Raw genomic sequence first — 21,969 nt, forward strand, 5'->3', positions numbered from 1 at the left:
GCTGCTGGCGCCTACGCAGGCCTCGGTACACAAACATTCTTTATTTAAACAGACATAAACTAACTAATGATATGTATTCAATTAACAGAAAGTGAAAATACGATAATATATTAAGATATAAAATTTAAAATACAAAGTAGCTTGTTAGAAGGTAATTTTATAACAAACATAATGTTATGTATTCAAACTATTGAAAGTAGAAATACGATAATCTATCAAGAAATTTAATTTAAAATAAAAATTAGCTTGTTTGTAGGTAAAGTCATAACAAACATAATGTTGTGTATTCAAACAATTGAAATTGGAAATACTTAAATATATCAAGAAATATATTTTAAATACAAAGTAGCTTGTTAGTAGAAAATTTATAACATTGCACATCTTGTGTACGAATATATGTATACTTATTGTCCTAGTTTATAGAAAATGCATAAGAAATAACTCATTAGTAACATAAATACTAGAATGTTATCGCTAAAAGGACATCATTTTATTAGCATAACGTGTATTCATCATAAAAATATTATTGCAACACTGTAGTAGCAGTAATGTCATTCCCATATTACACGGTGACAGGATAAAACCTTCAACAAAGGCGTAGTCTATAAATGTTAGTAGGATAAAAACTTTGGATAATCTTCTGGCTCTGGCTATGTAATTATGTCGTCTTTAAATAATGTCGACGTCACAGAAAATCCTGTAATTAATCCTAACGAAATAAAAATTTCGTTTGTAAAATGAAGACAAATGTAAAGGTTTTGAATATGATGGAGGTTTTACATATATCCATAGTGTTTCACACGTTACACTGGAAACACCATCGCTGCACCGATTCCTGCCTTAGAAAAAGTTTATGATTTAAAGAGTTTAATAAGGTACTTACAGTTCTGAAGGGTGGCAAGTGGTAGCAACGCATTGCCGACCGACCGACCCTAAGTAGTACTCTTATCATATCTGAAATTAATTATGTGTCACGGTACCCATGATATAGGAGGACCTTAAAGGTATTATAATTATATACCCACACAGTCATTTGTACTTTGTTCTAAGATGTTTTCATTTCCGGTCGGAAATATTTATGACTCAATTCGCACTTGAATGAGTAAATATTGTACTCGCTAGCCATGTGACATTAATATCCGTCTATGGTCTCATAGTGCCTGTTTTTATGACCATCTGAACCGACGCGATTTGATTCCAGGAATGTCTCCGTGAGTCAAGTCTTAGTACATTGACTCACTGCAAGTGTGATATGTTGATATGTTGTATTTTACAATGGAGCAGCTACCTGCTACTGCATATTTAAACGTTTTTGTATTCCGTTCTTGTTAAGCTAAACATTTACGTCTCGTAGAGCAGTGTTTTTCAATCTTTGTCATATCCCGAACACTCTTTTTCTAACTCATAAATATGGAAACTGTGCCATATTTTATTTATTTTGATAATAAGATTATGTTAAATGCATAATTAAGTACATAAAACAAACAGATATTTTTACAACGATTACGTCACAAAACATTTGCTATTAAAAATATATCTTTGAAGTTTGTATATATTTTTCGCCTTAGTTTGACGCCTTAAGCAGGTTTTGAGACTCCCATAGGACCGCGACCCATACTTTGAAAAGCACTGTCGTAGAACATGACATTCGGACCATGTTATGACAACAACAATGTGACAAGCAAATGTAATGAACATTTTTTATCGGATCCATAAATTAAATCCACCTACGGATGTTACTTATGTATCGACAAATAACAATATAAATAAGTTTTATGGACAGAGTATGACACTGTAACTGGAAATGTGTCTTATCAGATTATTTTTTGCTTCATTCTCAAGCGGGAGGTAAGATAAATAGATAACTGATTCTCAAAATAATGCTACGTCACGGCACGAAATAGAAGATAACTTTGTAGCTTTATTTGCAAGCTTTTCGCTTATCTCTACCTACTTATTTAGGTACAAAAATGTAGATATAAAAACGTGATAAAAATACCTTTCCGTTCCAAAAACTTATTATTACAAAGCAACTATAAAATTATAACATTTATTAAAATAATAAGAACTTTAATTATTGCAGTGCTTGCTTTTTCCCTTTCAGTAAACTACTTTGAAGCTTTTATAATAACTTATTTATTTTTTTGTAAAATATTGTTAATGTTAGCGTTTTCCATTAAACAAAACAACAAAACGAGGAATTAATCTAGGCTGTACATAATTAGCGGTGTTAATCAGCCAAGTAGTGTAAAATAGGTTATAACGACGTGACATCACAATACATGGCTACGCGGAGCGCATAACATGCGCGCGGCCGTGGCGTGCATCGCATAAATATGCGACATTGCAGCCACTTTGATGATCGGTACTTTGAATTCAAAAGGACAGGAGATACTCGGAATTAACAACGGAACATTTATACATGTATGTTTATGAATGAGTATGACAAACGGGCTTGCAGTCCACATGATTCAGACCGTAGACATTTATTTCCAAAATCAAAATAGAAAGGAAAATGAGGGATGAAGTAAGTGAGGACTAAAATTAGAATGCCTCTTGTAAATATTTATCTATCTAACTCAATCTAAATGTAGCTCTTTATAAAATCTTTTCCCAGTTCCAACATGAAGTTACTAGAACATAGACTTCAAAAAGTGATACAATTTTTCTAATATTGACATAACAACACCCACTACGAGTCGAGTTAGAAGTTTGTCAAGTTTAATATACAAAACAATGCCACCTATTCTATTATTTATTCATAGATGTAACCTTTATTAGACGTCAACCGCAATATCTGTGACTCATTGATTCACAATTCATTGTAATGAGTTATTATTCAAGAATAAAACGAGCGTTTTTTGCTGTATAAACAAAATCTCAGTACTTAACTAAGTTTTTGTTGAAATGTACATCTTGTTTAAACCAGAGTGTCTCAAAGTGAGAGTACACAGAATATATCCGTTAAACGTAGGGGTACGAAAAAAAATTTAATAATGAATAAATAAAAGAAAAATAAGTAGAATCTATTTGCGATAAGGAATAAGATTACTCATTACATCAATTATTAAAATATCGATTGCTCTTTATGGTTGTTAGTGCTTTTTAATATAATTATGGTCCATGGCCAATTTTTCAAACGGGATTCGCTGTTGTTTAGAAAATCTAATAATGGTACGGAACTGAAAGTTTGAGAAACACTAGCATAAATAACAGAAATTCGCGTGACTAAGTTAAGTAGTTGCACTGACACCCGCGGCCTCCACGACACCGACCGAGGCCATATCTTCCTGATGTTTATCGCTAATATTTCTTGGAATGTAGAAAGGCTGTTATGCTAGTAATTTTCATAACGTATTATGAACATGTATTTTGCGCTCATAAGTGTAATTTAGATAAATATCGCGGGATTAACAACAAAGCTTAGTCGTTATACGTAATGCCGGAAAACTTTGTTTTGCGTACCTAATACTTAACACTCATTAGATTGGTCGCTGTACAGATAGCCAGTTGGCCTTATATGGATGTCATACTTAGTTTGCTAGTCATTGTTTTCGCCAGGATAAACAAGATAGGGTTTCCCTTGATATTATTGATCGAGGTAAAATAGTCCATCTAATCGATGAAAACCAACACACAACTTTGAGAACATTATGTAAAAGACAAGTAAAGCATACATATAAGGCTCGACTTGGCGGAGGCACTGCCGTGCCTCCAGATATATGTACATATAAGAAAACATATCATGTTTTCTTACACTGATATTTATCATTTATTTTGTAAGTAAATAAAACATGACCCACGGCACTGGCTTGTGATTTCCGAGACCAAAACCTAGAATCAGAACCAGAATCTCGTCGTATTGCTATTCCTTGAACAGAGGTAACCAAACCCGATTCGCCTTGTTACATACTCTTGTCTTTTGCGAAAATTGTACAATTTCGTAGTAAAACATTAGCCACGCATGCCGGCGCAAGCGCAGCACGAAACGCTCTGATTGCGCGGCCGCGGGCGATCGCGATAGCAACGTAGGGATGGCGATTCTTTCCGAAAAAGATCGATTCTTGAATCGATTCGAATCGAAATGCAATAAATCGATTCACAAAAACATTGAGACCCAAAGAATGGATTCTTCAAAAGTAAATATTCGAAGAAGAAGAAACAAAAAGGTCATCAGGACCAAATAAGCACCGAAATACATACCCGTCAGCAAAAATGTCTATAACACATTCAAACAACTTCGAAAATATCGACTTTTGATTTTCTAGGATGAAAGATCAATTCGCTGAAGTAATGGATTGTGGTTACTGAAAATCGATTAAAATAATATGTTTTTTTAGCCCAAAAACATCGAGTCTTCCATTACTCAATCTCAGATCGCCATCCCTATAGCAACGTTCGCGGAAGCACCGCAGCTCCACTCCACGCGTTACGAACGCCATCCTTTGCATCTATCTTTACATCTGCTATTATGTTTCGTAACTATAAGCTCTTGAAGGACTGCCTGAATTGTTATCTTTTGGTTCGAATTCTATCTTTGTTTCAAATCTAAAAGCTTGTAACAAGTCTATGGACTGAGTAACTTGTTGAGCAAAATTATATAATAGCTACTCTTGATAACATCTGCAAAATGTATAAACCGCGCTGTAATTGTAACGTTTAAACATAGGAATTTAAGTTAAAGATACCGTAAATAGGTACTACGACAAGTTTGAGGGGAATATAGGCTAAGGTGTCCATAAGTATCACGGGTCAACACCCGTGAACCTTATGGAACATCCTGTATATGAATAAATTAGTTAGCAGTTGAAATAATAAAATGTTCGCCACGAAAAACATCGTGTGCGATGATAAAGGCGTATAAAACTATAGGGATGTAGACTGTCATATTCATTTTGTAAAAATAAATGTAATATGTATTAGCATTTCTGAGTACCTCTTTGTAAAGTTCTGGGCTTTGAAAGTTCGATGTACAATTGGGATCGTTTATCTTTTCAACACTGATAGGTATTCTTTTTGTTGTCTGAATATGATTAACGATGTAATCAACAAGTCAAAGAGCGAAATGTACTACGAAGTCTATAGAGACAAGCTTCGAGGTAACATTGATTCCCATATAGATTACCTACAGCTTTTGTGCAAGGTATATGAGAAATGTGAAATGTGAAAACGATTTACTATTGTAAATAAAAAGGAAAGGTCAAAGGGAAAAACTTAACTTAGAATATAGTTATTTAATGGAAATGTTATAGGTAACCTATGATGATAAGAGAGTAAGCGATGGAAAAATCCTCCCAACAAAGTTTATCAGTCAAGCAACTGATAAAAAACCATCCAAGAATCTTCTCCATTTCTGTCTTAAAGCAGAGATTCAGATTTCAAAGGAAATTATTCTATTTTATTTGTAAGATGTCCTTACATAATACTAATTACAGTATTTACATAATACTATTTACATAATAATCAAAAAATAGTAATTACAGGTAGCAACGTAATTGTGATCAAATTTAGGCACAACTCGTCCCAATTTATTGGCATTTGATTAAATATTTCTAGTGATTATATTGATCATAACTAATAACTTGGTACAATATATGGCACCGATAGGTACTTTGCAAATCCAAGCCATGCAAAAGTATATAAGATGTATCTATTTACTTGTTAGCCATAACAATTGTTACATTACGTCATACCATAGCCAAGTTGTTTTGGACAAGGCTAGTTATCTGATTTTCAGGCGTGTCTGTTACTTATTGTCTTCACTTGACGTCTTCTAAACGCGGTAAGGTTTACAACAACCTTGTCAAATTATCATTAAGCAAACGGAAAAATACTATTCCGAAGAATACAACGAAATTCAAGATTTTCGGCATATTATCATCACGTGTTCTCTACTACGTCTTATTTCACTCGCTGTCACTTGCCTATTTTGAATTTATAAAAACAAAAATTCATACTTCGTTTATTGGGATTGGTGGTTCGTTTATTTAACTTATCTATAATTTCCTTGCCACTGTGTTATAAAAGAATGTCTATTTTAGGCAATATCTATTACAAAATTATTTTCCAATAACTTTTTGCTTCACTGCAAATGTATGCCAGATATGATGACCATACGATACACGCCCATAGTGTTGCATAAACTGCTTGAAATCATTTGAATCAAACTCATTCGCAATCTGTTTACCGGGGTAGGGGTCTCAAGCGAACAAATGACGTATTTAGTCACGGCGATCAGTCCTCAATCCGTAGGTACTCATCATTCACTTCCTATTTACCAACGTGCTAGCAATCCTAATAATACATCGTATATGTCCGTGGGAAGCCGCCAATCAATGATAAGCAGTGGCTAAATTGTTACAACTTAGGCTATTTCCGCCCTTTTGTACTCAAGGATTTTGTATTTACGCCAATGTGATAATTTACGACGTCATTGCGGATTATTTTTATAATATACAAGTAGAAAACAATAATGCAGTGCACCTGACTAATCATGGAGATCTGATGTCAACTCTAGATAATTTGAGTCCTAGCTGAGGTCAGCCACAAATTCGATGCTACCCCTAAAGACTAATTTGGGTAACGAAAATGTGTGTATCGTCTCTTAAAGGTTATTAAGTAAAATATCCCTTACCATCTTCCATTATTACTATCTTATCTAACAGTATATCGATGAACTTCCTCAATTAATGCAAATTGTAATTCATTTTTTATATTGTGTTATGAGGTCAAGATTAAAATGAACATTACTTTTACGTGCCTTAAATAAACGTTATTATTTATTATGAGTGTATTTACTAACTGGTACATTAATATAAACATAAAAGCAGTCCCTCTATATTGAGAAGTACTCTATATTCATAAGTATATTTTTTCTTTTCTTTGTCTATGATTTAGCGAAACATACAATACTATCTGTCGAAAATTTATTAAATGAAACACCTGGGTATTATTTTTCTAAATGCTTTTGTTGTAGAGTCTCACTTGATAAAGCTCAAAATCTCCCAAATAAAAACGCCCGGAATTCATATTTATTAAACTTAGACATGAACTTCAATATTATTCAGCTATTTATTATAATAGGTATATGTTAGCGGTACCGAAGCTTCAGAACGGGATGTGCGTTAAAGCTTAACCTACCTAATAACGTACCAAATAACAGTAGCTAAGTAAAATCCACTCTAAATAATCAAGTAACAGATCGAATAACATGTTATTATTATATGTATTATTAAAGTAATGTAGCGGTTTGCAAATCACCGTAGACCAAATCGACCCACAGTCGGCGGTGACGTAGCCGCAAGGAGTATTGGGGCCGTTGAAACCGGTCCGCCCGCTAATTACATCAGATCTGATCTCGATGATACATATGTGGAATGCTCTTTCGATATATTTACGTCATATGTACAGGTTAGAATCCGGGGCAACAATAGAGCACGACATAGATATATATATATATATATAAACTTTTTGGATAAATAATTCATATTATTTATAAAATTGTATAATATGCTAGTAAGCCAGATAGACTACGATATAGTAACCTTAATATATAAATATACTTGATCTTGTTTTAACACAAGGTACAAAATTTATTGGAATTGCTTTCTTTAATGGTCGAATACCTATATCTATCACTAGCAGAACCCCGCGGCTTCGCCCGCGTAAAAAAGATATGATATAACAGACAAATACTCGTAACTGTAATCGTAAATTTGTACCTTTAACAATTTTAACGATAAAATAGCATTAATATTTAATTAATAAAAGCTTTTTTTCTTCACTGTGTAACTAAATTGGTCAAGCTTTCTTCAGAAACATACACTAAAATTCTAATTAGTGGACTGTAATGAAACTTTCTTTAAAATATAAGTTTCATGTAGGATACAATAATTATTATTTACTCTATTCTATAGGAACCGTCCATGTTATATGTGGCCTTACATACAGTGGTTCTTTCCAGGGTAGCTGGCTGGGCGGTTAGAGCTCCCATTCTTGCTGCCCGCAAATCCTGAAGTCCCCCTTTAGTCTCGTACGACAGGCAGGGGATACTGTAGCCCTGTTCTAGCCCAAAATTTTAATCCAAGGTCTATGTGTCTATCACATAACCATCACTAATCCACGCATAACCACAACCATACCCCACGGCAGGACAAAATGTTGGCACGCAGTGTGTCCAAAGTAGTTGCGATGTACCTAATCAGTATACCAAAATTACGCATTATCATATATGAAATTTGCACCCGTCCACGTTGTCGTGTATTTGTCTGAATAGACGTTATCTGAAATTTTACGTTTCTAACTTCGAACCTAAAAGATTCCCGTATATATACATATAACACTTCTTTTACCTCCTTAGTAGAATTTCAAAAACATTCCTATGTACATATGTATCAATAAATACTTTATCATCAAATTTCTGAAAGCTAATTCAACACCTGCGGTCGGCAAGCCGACACCCACGGGTGGTGTATGGCCCGCGACTTTTCCTTGTGGCCCGCGGGTCTGCGCGTTACTAATAATTTACCAAGTGCAAGTCCAACCCGCACCTTGAGCATTCCGTACAACTAAAATTTTTATTTACACATTTTGTGAAAATTTCAACTGTCTACCTCTAACGGTTTAAAAGTTAGTTGGAAATATATCGAATAGCAGTTTGTTGTATGGGGACCCCTTTTTGTTTTCAACTTTTTTATTTTTAGTATTTGTTGTTATAGCGGCCACCGTTATGCATCCTCTGTAAGAATTTCAAATGTCTATCTATTACGGTTTCAGAGATAGAGCCCTGTGACACACGGACAGACGGACAGACAGTGAAGTCTTAGTAATAGAGTTCCGTTTTTATCCTTTATGTACGGAACCCTAAAAAACCTTCGATGTGCACTTCAACACGCGTAATACATTCCCATGTTAAAAATATATGTTACGATGGCCCGTGGAATTTCACCCTACACTAAACCTCTCTGCACTCTGTTCTTTTTCCAGACACGCCAAAGGAAGTAACTTCAACAACGGTTTTTAAAGAATCTTCCTTTACTTATAGGTTTCTAAAGGTGGTAGAACCCTTTGTGGTTCGACTCCGGCGGCACCACCGCCACACCTATTTCTACCTAATAACAGCAGTGTTAGGCGCTGCTGTGTTCCGTTTTTAAGGGTGTGGTAAGGGAGACAGACTTTTCCGAGGCGTTCCAACTTAGTCCTCAGGGGTAGCGGCGCATCTGTGGCTGACCTCAGGTAGGAATATCTGATCCTATCTGGGGTTGATTACAGATGTCCATGGGCGGCAGTAGCCACTTACCATCAGGTGGACTGCATGCTCGTCTTCTACTTCTATAGTATAAAAAAAAATAGTACCCTAATGGTGGTTGATTGTTGAGTTGCTAAAATGCTGAAACAGATGTGTAAACAGAAAGGCATAATGCATACACCCTTCTATAGCAGTCTTAAGGGTTGATCTAAAAATCTAAAAAAAACTGTGACTCAGATGCTTCATTGATTGTAATGATAATTTTTCATAGTGGTCGCTCCCGCATTAACGGAGTTTGAAATAAAATTCCAACCCCCATTTAACGACCTTAAGGGATGATTTTCCAAAAATAATGGTATAGGTGTTTAATTATTTTCTATCGAAAACCCAAATACCGATTTTTATACAGTTTACATTAAAACTGGAGGACTTTCATACAAACTTACATCCCCTTTTTTACCCTCTTGAGGGTAGATTTTCCATAAATGGTGTTAAAAAGTTCTATTATTTCTAACAGGAAAACCAAATGCAAGTTTTTATAGTCCTTGCTTCCGAATTAACGGAGTTTGGAATAAAATTCCAACCCCCATTTAACGAACTTAAGGGATGATTTTCCAAAAAAAAAAGAAATAAGTGTTTAATTATTTTCTATTGAAAACCCAAATACCGATTTTTATACAGTTTACTTCAAAACTGGTGGACTTTCATACAAACTTACAACCCCTATTTTACCCTCTTGAGGATAGATTTTCCATAAATGGTGTTAAAAAAGTTCTATTATTTCCAACAGGAAGCCAAATGCAAGTTTTTATAGTCCTTGCTTCCGAATTAACGGAGTTTGAAATAAAATTCCAACCCCCATTTAACGAACTTAAGGGATGATTTTCCAAAAACAATGAAATAGATGATTAATTATTTTCTATCGAAACCCAGATACCGATTTGTATACAGTTTACATCAAAACTGGGGGACTCTCATACAAACTTACAACCCTTATTTAACCCAAATGAGGGTTCATTTTCTAAACGGTAGAATTATAGTTCCACTGTATATAACCAGTGAGCCAATGGCTAACTTACATAGTGCTGGCTTTCAAATTGGCAAATTTTAAAATAAGCTGTTAACCCTTATTTTACCAACTTAAGGGTTGATTTTCCAAAAATGGTGAAATAGGTATTTAATTATTTTTAATCGAAAACCTAAATACCGATTTTGATAGCGTTTACATCAAAACTGGGGGAATTCTATACAAACTTACAACCCTTATTTAACCCACATAGGGGTTGATTTTCCAAAAACGGTAGAACTAAAGTTATTTTATATCTAACCAGCAAAGCAATGGCTAACTTTCATAGTGCTGGCTTCCAAAATGGCAAAATTTAAAATAACCTGTCAACCCCTATTTAACCACTTTTAGGGTTGATTTTGGAAAAACCCTTAGATTAGATTTTTATTACTTTAAATCAGAAAGCTAAATACCAATTTTCATCTAGTTTGCTTTAAAACTGACGGACTTTCATATTAACTTCCAACCCCCATTTAACCCCCTTAACGGTGGAATATCAAAAAATCCGTTCTTAGCTGACCTCTACTCGGTGAAAAGAATATTCCTACCAAATTTCAAGTCTTTAGCTCTAATGGTTCCAGAGATATCGTGATGAGTGACTATATACGTGGAAATCTCTTTTATATATATAGAAGATATAGATTTGTAATTTCCTTAAAAGAAAAATGAGCTTTTAAGATGTCTGCATTAATTTACGTCTTAAACAGTGCCTGAATTAAATTAATATGTCAAATCTAATTTTCATATAGACGTAGGTAATAAATTTATTTGTTTCTACATAAACATGTTGTGTATTTAACTTCTTCGCAACCTTTAGCTCCAGCGGCTCAAAAACATAACTGTAATATCTTCCAAAGTAATTCTGGTCATGCGATTGCTTCCATACCAAAAGCTATCAATTTAAACAAACGGTGTAATAATATTAGATACCGCTTTGTTTAATATCTAGCTGTAACCCATAACAGCCATAATGGAATAATCGCTTACGTTAACTAAGTATTACAAATGGCAAACCTCTGTATACCTATAACCATAGATTAGTAAAGGTACTTCGCCGCCTTGAAATTGAATGAAGCCACAAAAAGCTTATTTTAGTAAGTTCTTTTTTTTTAATTCTTGACAAATAAAAACATTTTTAGAGTAAATTTACGAATAAATAACTAATACTGCGTAATTTACATAATAAATAAATAATTATTTCAAATATTTTAGGGACACTCTAGCACGGAGACGTGGCAAAACTTTTTTACGCGACTATTTCATTTTTTAAAACTGGGTACATTTTCTAGTTAGGAGTGAGTAATCTTTACTAATCTATGCCTATAACAAAAAAAATTTAAACCTAACTTGAATTCATTTTCATTCATAACTAGAACTACCACTACAAAACCACTAAAAAACAACAACTTATTATTATGTATATTTCGGTGGTTTTTGACTTAAATATCACCGAAATTATATCACTTACAGAAATTCATTGCTTTTTGATTAAAATTACACATAACAATTTTTCATAACGGCGGACTTACAAGTGCGACCCATAAAATATTAGATGTCCTTTCAAATACTCACGCATTTCATTAGTTTGCATTTAAAATACTTTGTTTTAATGTGAATATTTTAGAAAACACCACATTGAAAGTAAAATTACTTTCCTTATTTAGATCATATAACTTAGAATATAGTTTTTTTGAGCCAACCAGGGTGACTTCATCCTCTGCTACTTGCATTGATAACATTTTCTGTAACTGCTCTGTAGTTGAAAAATCTATAATAAATCATATTAAATCTGATCACAAGGGGCAGTCTGTCCATATCCAATATAACATATCCAAGGAAGGGAACATAAAGTTTCTTCATAGACCAATTACAAGTCACCGTTTATTAAAATATAATAAAGTGCTACTAAATAAGTTGTCAGTTCTGAACCATAGCACTTGTGTTAATAATTTATATTCTGCATTTTTCTCCACAGTGCACACAGAGTTTAAAAAAATATTTTCTGAAGTTAGGTATGAAAAGAGTACTAGACTTAGTTTTTGTGAATGGGCTACTAAAGGTATTCGTCTAAGTAGAAGTAAACTTTTCGAGCTTTATAGTGAAAGAGAGAATAACTGTAGCCCTCACTTCAATGAATATGTTCGTAAATATTCTAAAATATTTAAATCAGTTTGTATGACAGCTAAATCTAAGTTCATACATAATAAAATAAAAAATGCTGATAATAAAATTAAAACAATTTGGAAAATAATTAATGCCGAAACACGAACTTGTAGATTAAGTATCAGTAAAGTATCTCTTACTACTGAACGTGGTCAGATTACCTCAGATAAAGAAATTGCACAAGAATTTGAAACTTTTTTCTCGAATATACCATTTAATACTACTAAATTTTTAAAATCATCCCCAATTAAAGCAGTGACCATCCTTAAAGAGAATTTAAGTCAGTGTCACATTAAATTTAAATTTAGACATATTTTAATTAATGACATATTAAAAGCTTTTAAAGAATTAACTGTTAAAAATACAGAGGACATTTGGGGAATGTCAGTAAAAGTTTGTACATCAATCATTAAAACTTTAGCTCCCTACTTAGTCACTATTTTTAATATGTGTGTTGATCAGGGCTGTTTCCCTGATTTAATGAAACATAGCAAAATAATTCCATTGTTTAAGGCAGGTGATACTAAAGATCCCAACAATTATAGACCCATCTCAGTACTGCCTGTTCTAAGTAAAATTTTTGAAAAGATCCTCTTACACCAAATGTTGCTTCATTTTAAACTAAATAATCTTTTACATCAAAAGCAATTTGGCTTTACTAAAGGCCGTTCTACCACAGATGCTGGTGTTCAATTGCTGCGACATATTTTTGATTGTTGGGAACAAGCACATGATGCTATAGGTATTTTTTGTGACTTGTCTAAAGCTTTTGATTGTGTTGATCATAAAACCTTATTGTTAAAATTACAATATTATGGTATTCAGGGAAATTCTCTAAAGTTGATAAATTCTTATTTAAACAATAGAGTCCAACGAGTGCAAGTAAATGGAGCATTATCAGCAGGTTCTAATATTAAAATAGGTGTACCTCAGGGCTCCATCCTAGGTCCGTTTCTATTTTTAGTTTATATAAATGATTTGCCAAATGTAGTAAAGGATTTATCTGAGGTTGTTTTGTTTGCTGATGACACTTCCTTGGTGTTTAGAGTAAAACGACAATCACAGGATATGAACGATATTAATGAAACTCTTTGCTGGATTCAGAACTGGTTTGATGCAAACAACCTACTCTTAAATTCTAATAAAACTAAATGTATTAAATTTATGCTACCAAATGTAAGGAGTACGGGGATGAATGTCGCTCTAAATGGTGAGACTTTGCAATTCGTCAATGAAACTGTTTTCTTGGGGATTACCATTGATTCTAAACTCCAGTGGGGTCCCCACATCTCTGCTTTGTCCAGCAGACTTAGTACTGCAGCTTTTGCAGTCAGAAGAATTAGACAGTTAACAGACATACCCACTGCCAGACTTGTCTATTTCAGTTACTTTCACAGCATTATGTCTTATGGCATTCTACTGTGGGGCAGTGCTGCTGACATAGACTCTATATTTACTATTCAAAAAAGAGCAATAAGGTCAATATATAGTCTGCGGCGTGGTGAGTCCCTAAGAGAACTGTTTCCCACTATTAATATATTGACGGTGCATAGTCAATACATTTATGAAAATATTATGTATGTAAGAAAACACACTGATATGTTTGAAAAAAATAGTAACCACCATAATTTTAATACCAGAAATAGAAATAAATTAGCAATTCCTAAACATAGATTATGTAAGGTGGCTAGATCTTTCGTGGGCAACTGTATTCGCTACTACAATAAAATACCCGACCACATTTTGAATCTCACAGAAAAAAAGTTTAAACATGTCGTTAAACTAACGCTATGTAAAAAAGCGTACTATAAAGTAAGTGATTATTTGACTGACAAAACGGTGTGGTCTGAATTAGCTCCAGCTCCACATGTACCATTACGTTAAGTTAACATTGTCAAAAACATTTTTTTTTTTTAAAAGATGTGTGTTATGGAGTTTCTTTCGCCGCTTCTTCTCCATAACGAAACACCTTGTGAAGTGGTGGTAGTTGCTTTGACATTCAAAAAGTGATCTGTAAAGAACCTATTTTGAATAAAAAATTTTGATTTGATTTGATTTGATTTGTTGGTATTTCACAGACCGCTGGCTTCCTTGATTACCAACCAAGTTTAATTTAAGGCAATAGTTTGAATTAAACATTATATGACGTGTTTTGAAAGCTCTAATGCATTGTACGCCTACGGACTCAAGTGCTAATTGATACAACTCGTATGATGCAAGAAAATATGTTAAGCAAGTGGAAACTCTCTTTTCTTCAATGTAACTTTGTGTGGTAATTATTGTCGGGTCGTTCCTAATTTTTCAATTTTTATTTAGTACTTAATACTGTACTTACAAAATGGAATGATATATTATTCAAATTCAAATTCAAATCTCATTTATTCAAAATTGATTCACATAGAATACTTTTTGAAAGTCAACAAACTACCACCGCTTTGGAAGATGTATCGCTATGGAGAAGTAGCGGCGCAAGAAACTCTGTGATTAACTAATCATTATTTAAATTAGATTGCGTTTTAGTGACGTCTTCATTTAATTTCTACCTTTATTTGTTCATTAGACCTACCTAATATTATAAATATTAAGAACATAGCTATACACTTATCTTTAAAAAATGTTGCGTATGTGTCGAAGCTGTAGCCCATATTTTAAATTCATAACAGGTCGTAGAGATACAAGTGAGTAGTATTGGTTGCGAAGTACAGAACTGGCCTTCAAGGTTTGATTAATCTATTGTCACTGTCTCAGCAGGTTTTGTGCTCAGATTTAGCAATAAAATATGCGTCCAAGAGATTATCATCGCAACATTAGTTTATGTACCAGCGAGCTTTAACTAATATATCTTGTACTAATTGCACAATGCATATGCTGTTGCAATACCACAAATTTTGTAGATAGAATATATGCATTAATGGAAATTACTAATTTTAATAGAAGTTACTTTTACTTTTTATTACGAGTATCATCATCATCTACAGAAAACTGTTACTTTACCACTGTTGAGCATGGACATCATCTCAGAGTGAGACTTTTCCTATAAACAACAATTTAAGTATATACAAAAAGAATATAACTGACGCTACAACAAATCATTGTAGTTGATGTAAGATATAACTTTTTATAACAATGGTAGTATATATTTCCAATTCTATCTTCATAACGTCGCTTGGAGCAGTCTTAAAATATTTGCCATATTTTTTTATTTTCATACCAATACTTTTGTTAACTTTTTGCTGTATATCAAATATCTAAATCTGTCGGTAAAAAAAAACTGACAATGATAATTGCTAAGAGCAAACTATGAACGTAATCTTTTACAATATAAATAATATTCATCATAACAGACATCTTCTTAAGAATTAAATACAATTTGGATTTTAATATCGAGATGTTCCAATAACAGCGTTAAGGAGGTCAATCTGACCCGCGTCCTAACTGCACTCGTCCATTGACCTCGCCCTACGACAAAATCTGTTATATCAACTACGGCAATCTATATGCGACCTGAATCAAAACTTCAAAATACTCTTTGAGCATTCAGTATGCTCAAATTAGTTAAGCTCAATTATATTTCAGAAAAGTTGTATGTTTATTGCTAGTAGCTGCAGTGGGAAATGTTAGTTATTAATGTTATTATCTTAATTTAAAAAATAAGTAGTTGTGAAACGAAACACATTATTTTAAATATCACTAATATTGTTTTTAAGCGTTATTATTAAACATTCTAAAATAACTTGTTATGAAATGAAACATATTATTTTAAATTTCACTAATATTGTTTTCAAGTTATTCGATAGATAAAATATATGAAATAGCTCCATTTATCCATATTTCAAGCAAATCTGTACGCCTTTCTAAAGAATTCCTATGAAGCGAGTCAACCAGAGTGCCCACGCCTAAACATTTCAAGGTAAATGTTACCTTTCAGCTGTGTAAGTTCTATTTCTACGTAGTTGCCTTAAAACCGATCAAGACATTTATTTATTGATTATAAATATTCATTATTACCAGTGTACAGAATCAAGATCTGTAAAAAACTATCACAGTCTGGTATGATATCACAGTGGACTATATCAGCGTAAAAAGCTACATAGGAAAACACTTAAGGCATCCAGCGACTGCAATTTCCATGCGAAATTACCTGTAAATCATGTCTAACGTAATGGCCGTACCCGCCAGAGTGCCTAATGTTCGGAAGTCTTCGTGGGCTGTGTATCTCATGGACTATCTTCCAAAGATATCTTAAGTAATATCTAAATTGTCATTTCAGTATTTTTATCTTCTGTCAAAAACACGCTTTCTCTTATAGACCCCGCATTCTGTTTTTATTGTTAACTGGGAGTTCCATAAGTTCCAAACCAATTGTTGAAATTGTTTCTTAGATTAGCCGGTACAGAGAAATAATATGAAACAGCTTTATCATGTCAATCAATAATATAATATGAAAAATACGGAATTCACAGAAATATATAACACTTTATCAGAGGCATAACCGTAGGTAGCTAAGCTAATACGAATGTATGTAAATTATGGAAGATTGTTATAGAGTTCTCGGACAGCCCTATTCCGCAGCTAGATCGTGCGCGCCCGTCGCCCTAAGGGCGCGACCCTGCGGTCCTGCGTCGCGCCATCGCCAGACATAGCCACGACATGCTTTATTTCTCTATGGACTCTTGCCCGAAGGCGTACTTAGAAATTATAGACCCTAATAACAAGTGGAACAGTTAGGGAGACTCGATAAGGAATTATTATTTTATGTAAATAATATTGAAGTAGCTAACAAGCATGCAGTTCTCCTAATGCAAAACGCAGATTTTAAAATAGAGGTTGTTCCTGGAGTTACAACCTACTTACACACGTTTGTTTTATTTGATGACATCTCTTTAATTATGTAATTTTAATTTTGACGATTCCTGTATGACATATATTTGACTTTCCATGTAATAATGAACAAGATATATAAATTTTGCACGCCCAATGTGGTAGAACATAAGATAATTGGTATAAATTTAAGATCCTTGTAAAATACTATGTTCTTGCAAATAAATGATTTGATTTGATTTGATTTGATTTGACGTTATTAATCAATTTAAGTTTTGCCTAACAAATCTCGACATTTGACAATTCCTGCCTACTAAGTTAGACTAAGTTAGAGTTGAGTTCCTGCCTGCCTAGTAAGAAGTTCGATCTTTGGTAGTTAAACATTAGATTGATTGTTTATTAATAACAAGCATTAATCTACTACTGAGCGGTAAAATTAATACAATCTTTTACTGTTCGCGGTGCCCTCGAAAAAATTATTAAAACCTAAATTTTTATATTTTTCAGAGCACTGAGAGTAGCGGAGACTTCAACCCGGTGGTGAGCGCAACATGCAAGACGGGACTGATGTCGATCAAGATTAATTTTAGTCAGCCTTTCAATGGAGTGACTCACGCTAAAGATTTCAGGTATAAACATTTAAATCAATTTTCCACGTGTAGATTTCATTTTTTTATCTTTTACAAAATCTTTAATCAACGCAACAGTCCTTGGATCTGTTGGTAAAATTCTATGGAATGTTTCATTGTTGGCAAAACATACCATGCGAATGATTGATTGATTTCAACTGTGTCTTAATGAACCTTTACTGAATAGTAACAATATACCTTGATGAAGTTCTTCATGTAGTCTTAAGATTTCAACGGTTAACTATCTTTCAACCTTGTACTCGACAAATCTGCACTCCGATAAGCTAATGAAAAATACTCTAAGCCTTTTGAGCAAACTAACTTCATAAGTAAGTGTTAACTTCATACAAGATACTTTAATGATGTGATCATAATATATTTTTCAGGACCCCAGCCTGCATGGCGCTAGGCAACGGTACCGATTTCCTCAGCTTCGATGTCAGTTTGATTACCACGCCAGGCTCCCCAAACTACTGTGGCGTCTATTGGAACAATGTAAGTTTAAGCACCATTACATTTAGCTATTGTTATTACGCATATTTAAATAGGATAAATGAGTTACTTGTTCGACGTAAAAGATGTTCATGTTTAATTACAAATTGAAGATATTTTACATAAAGTTTCCTATCGGTAGGTAATTGTTGTAGCCATAAAGATTTTTCAAAGCTTTTGAGAATGAAAACCAAAAAGATGTAGGTATAGCTTTAACTGATTTTTCTTTTGTTGACATTAATAAAATATTTCGATTATTTAATAATGCCGATAAATAGTACATTACGATACGCGTGGCCTAAGTAGCCTATTATTGCACGGCGTGAAGTTAGTGCCCGAGCGCAGCGAGTGTGCTAAACGCTAAACAGAGTGTTATAATAGTACATTACAATACGAGGACGAAAAATTTTTTTCTGACAAGTGTGAGTTTGCAGGCCGAGCCGCAGGCGAGGACTGCAATCACACGAGTCAGAAAAACATTTTTCGACCGCGTGTTGTATAAAATTTTATATTACGGGGTCGGAAATGGGGGTTTTGCGCACGCGAAGCGTGCGTAAAACGTCAATTTACGCACGCCGTGATATAAAAAATATATATAGATTTTATTAAGTTTCCTTGTTTACCCTTGGTTCTACTCTTTGAAATAATTATATGCCAGCTAAAATAGTTTATATCACATTAATATGTAATCTATATATTATATTTTATTCCTATAAATATTAACTTTGTATTTTAATATTATTTTTCAGCGCACAGATGAACGGTCTCTGCCGCTAGCGGTTCGCGTGCACCGAACACTCGAGCTGGCTGAAGACAAGTTTTACGTCATCACTTGTGGCAAAGCTGGTTTTAAGAATTCAAAGTAATATACGAAGTGCATATATTATACGAGTATACTCTTCCAATAAAGTATCTAAAATGTAATAGAATGTACTCTAAAAAGTCATACATCGTATAAGTATCTCGCTTACACATTAAACATATCTAAATAGTCATTGTTTAGTGCATCGTACCTACCTATTGACAAATCATTAAAATATGTAATATTGTTAAATAATGATATGTAACATCATATAAGTTTAATATTGTTAGTATGAGATTATTTCGAATAGAAAATAGGTACCTATGTAATTTATGTTATTGAAAAAAATGAAATAATAATATATTCTATCTTACACATGTTTCGGTAAACAAATTATATTATTTGTAAAGGTATAGACCACATCGTTACCTAGCTAAATATACATATTAGGTATCTACTTATTTGCATGTAAAACATTTATCTACAACCATTGAATGTATGTTTATTTGTTATTGATTAATCATGTTGCATTCTAGAAATGAAACTACGTTCGTGTCGCTACGTATGTTAAACCCTGAGGGACGTAAGGTTCTGAACGCGGCTTACGGCATGCCTTACACGCTTCGTGCTGAAGTAAGCAAATCTGATGGTGAGTTATGGATAAAATATATTAAAAAGAAATTTAAGTTAACCACCTTTGTCATTATCAATCTTAAGTATATATAAAATTCTCGTGTCACAATGTTAGTTGCCATACTCCTCCGAAACGTTTTTACCGATTTTTAGCAAATTTTATATGCACATTCAGTAGCTCTGAGAATCGGTTACTATCTATTTTTCATACCCCTAATTGATAAGGATAGTTTATCCTTAACATTTTTTTATTTATATGGCAACACAACGTTTAGCGGGTCGGCTAGTAATTGTATAATTACCAACTTCTCCCAATTACTCCAAACGTAAATTCTCGCATCAATCTGCCACACCATGGATTCTGGGTACGATCCCCGGCAGAACAATCATGCAAGTAATGTTTTGAGATTTGTGTTCTGTATGTGTGTCTTCAAGACACACATCTATAGGACCTATGATACAGTGTATCCTACCGTAACATCGTACAATATATTTTAACAAATTATAGTTATTTCTCAACTAAGATACGGCAATTATGAAATACCACATGCGGTTAACCATTTAACCCAACGTTGCTTAAGCAACGAGCAAAATAGAATTATGATTGCTTCATTACAAATGAAAGTCAACGTTACAACTTACAATACAATTTTAATTTATTTTCAGGAGCGCATAGCATTAGGTTGAGGAATTGCTTTGCATTCAACATGCACAATATCACAGTCGAATTACTAGACAGCCGAGGGTAAGATTTTTTTTTTATAATATAGTAATAATAAAGTAGTCCACCTGATAGTAAGTGGATTGAGAATCTATGGAGATCTGTAAAGTCCCAAATAAGATAGAAGTCCTACCTGAGGTCGGCCAAAGACTCGTTGTTACTTCTTGAAGGCTAAGTTGGAATGCCTTACTTCAATCTCACTCGCTTACTACACCGTTCAATACAGAATAAAGCATCGTTCAACAGTGGTATTATAAGGCAGGAAACAGTATGATCCGAAGGTGGTAGCGCCCCGTAGACGAGCCACAAAGGATTATAGGTGTAAATAGGTCTAAAGTGGGAGCAGACATTATCTATATACAATCTTTGAAATTATTTAAAAATTATATAAAAAAATACTAACCTTATCTTCCAGATGCCCATTTAAAGAACAATCAGTGATTATGAAGTCAGAAGGTGGAGCGGCAGAGCTGGCGATAGGGTCCATGTTCCGCTTCCCCGACTCCACGCAAGTCAACTTCCAATGTGATGTCGGTGTATGCAAAGGTACGTTTTTGTCTACATACCTTCTTATTGTAAAATACTCAAAGTAAGATTACGTCTTCCAGATTTTGCAAGTATCTTATACATGAAGCGGTAATTAGATATGAGTTTCTGTAATCACCTTGTGTACGAAAAAATCAAATTGAAATAGGTGTAGTTGTAAATAATGTTTTCACAGAGGGGCCTTGCCAAATGCTTTTACACATTAATGATACCTTTTCCACTACATTTTAAAAAGAAAATCAAATTGAAGCTAGTTATTTACAAAAAAATGGTTAAATAGAAGGCTAGAAGTTCAATCTAATTTATTTGGTCAATTACATATCTATTATTTGTTTCTGTTTCTTCTTATGTCTGTCTTGTTTCTGAGCAAAAATGAACCAAATTGATCTATGAAATATCTATGATGTGTTATAATTTATTATTAATATTTATTTAGATCATGTATTTTTACATTTCCAGGCAGCTGTACCCCTATCGACTGTACCACAGACGGCCGCACCGAGCCTGCGGATGAAGAGGGCACCGTGACCGCGTCCACGGGGGTATTCATCCTGGACCCCAACGACAGCGCTGGTAATGATTAATGACTATATCTACTATAACTTTAAGGTTATACATGATACCTGACTGCAGAGGGTAATGTTTCTCAAGCGTATGTATGTTTTTGTCACGCCCTACAACCTAAACGGCTTGACAAATTTGAACATACCCAACCCCTTATAAGATTAGTATCCTACCTGGGGTCGCTCACAGATGCGTTACCAACCCTGAGGTCTAAATTGGAACGCCTCGGAATAGGAGACATCTCCCATATCACGCCTTTCAAACCGGAAAATAGCAGCGCTTAAC

The 21,969-nt window shown here is 33.8% G+C and overlaps 1 protein-coding gene across 2 annotated transcripts in view; it reads left to right on the top strand.

Moving 5' to 3' along the window:
• The window catches only part of LOC140750650 (uncharacterized), a 29,577-nt gene that overhangs the window by 3,784 nt on the left and 3,824 nt on the right, over nucleotides 1–21,969 (top strand). For both annotated transcript variants that reach the window (XM_073084320.1, XM_073084319.1), the window contains exons 2-8: nucleotides 17,805–17,926; nucleotides 18,313–18,421; nucleotides 19,168–19,280; nucleotides 19,757–19,869; nucleotides 20,520–20,598; nucleotides 20,990–21,120; nucleotides 21,580–21,693. In XM_073084320.1, the coding sequence (XP_072940421.1) occupies nucleotides 17,805–17,926; nucleotides 18,313–18,421; nucleotides 19,168–19,280; nucleotides 19,757–19,869; nucleotides 20,520–20,598; nucleotides 20,990–21,120; nucleotides 21,580–21,693 (781 nt within the window). The remainder of the gene's footprint in view (nucleotides 1–17,804; nucleotides 17,927–18,312; nucleotides 18,422–19,167; nucleotides 19,281–19,756; nucleotides 19,870–20,519; nucleotides 20,599–20,989; nucleotides 21,121–21,579; nucleotides 21,694–21,969) is intronic.

This window comes from Epargyreus clarus, unplaced genomic scaffold, assembly GCF_041222505.1.
Source record: "Epargyreus clarus isolate Ecla_fem2 unplaced genomic scaffold, WU_Ecla_fem_2.2 ptg000021l, whole genome shotgun sequence".
Taxonomy (NCBI): Eukaryota; Metazoa; Arthropoda; class Insecta; order Lepidoptera; family Hesperiidae; genus Epargyreus; species Epargyreus clarus.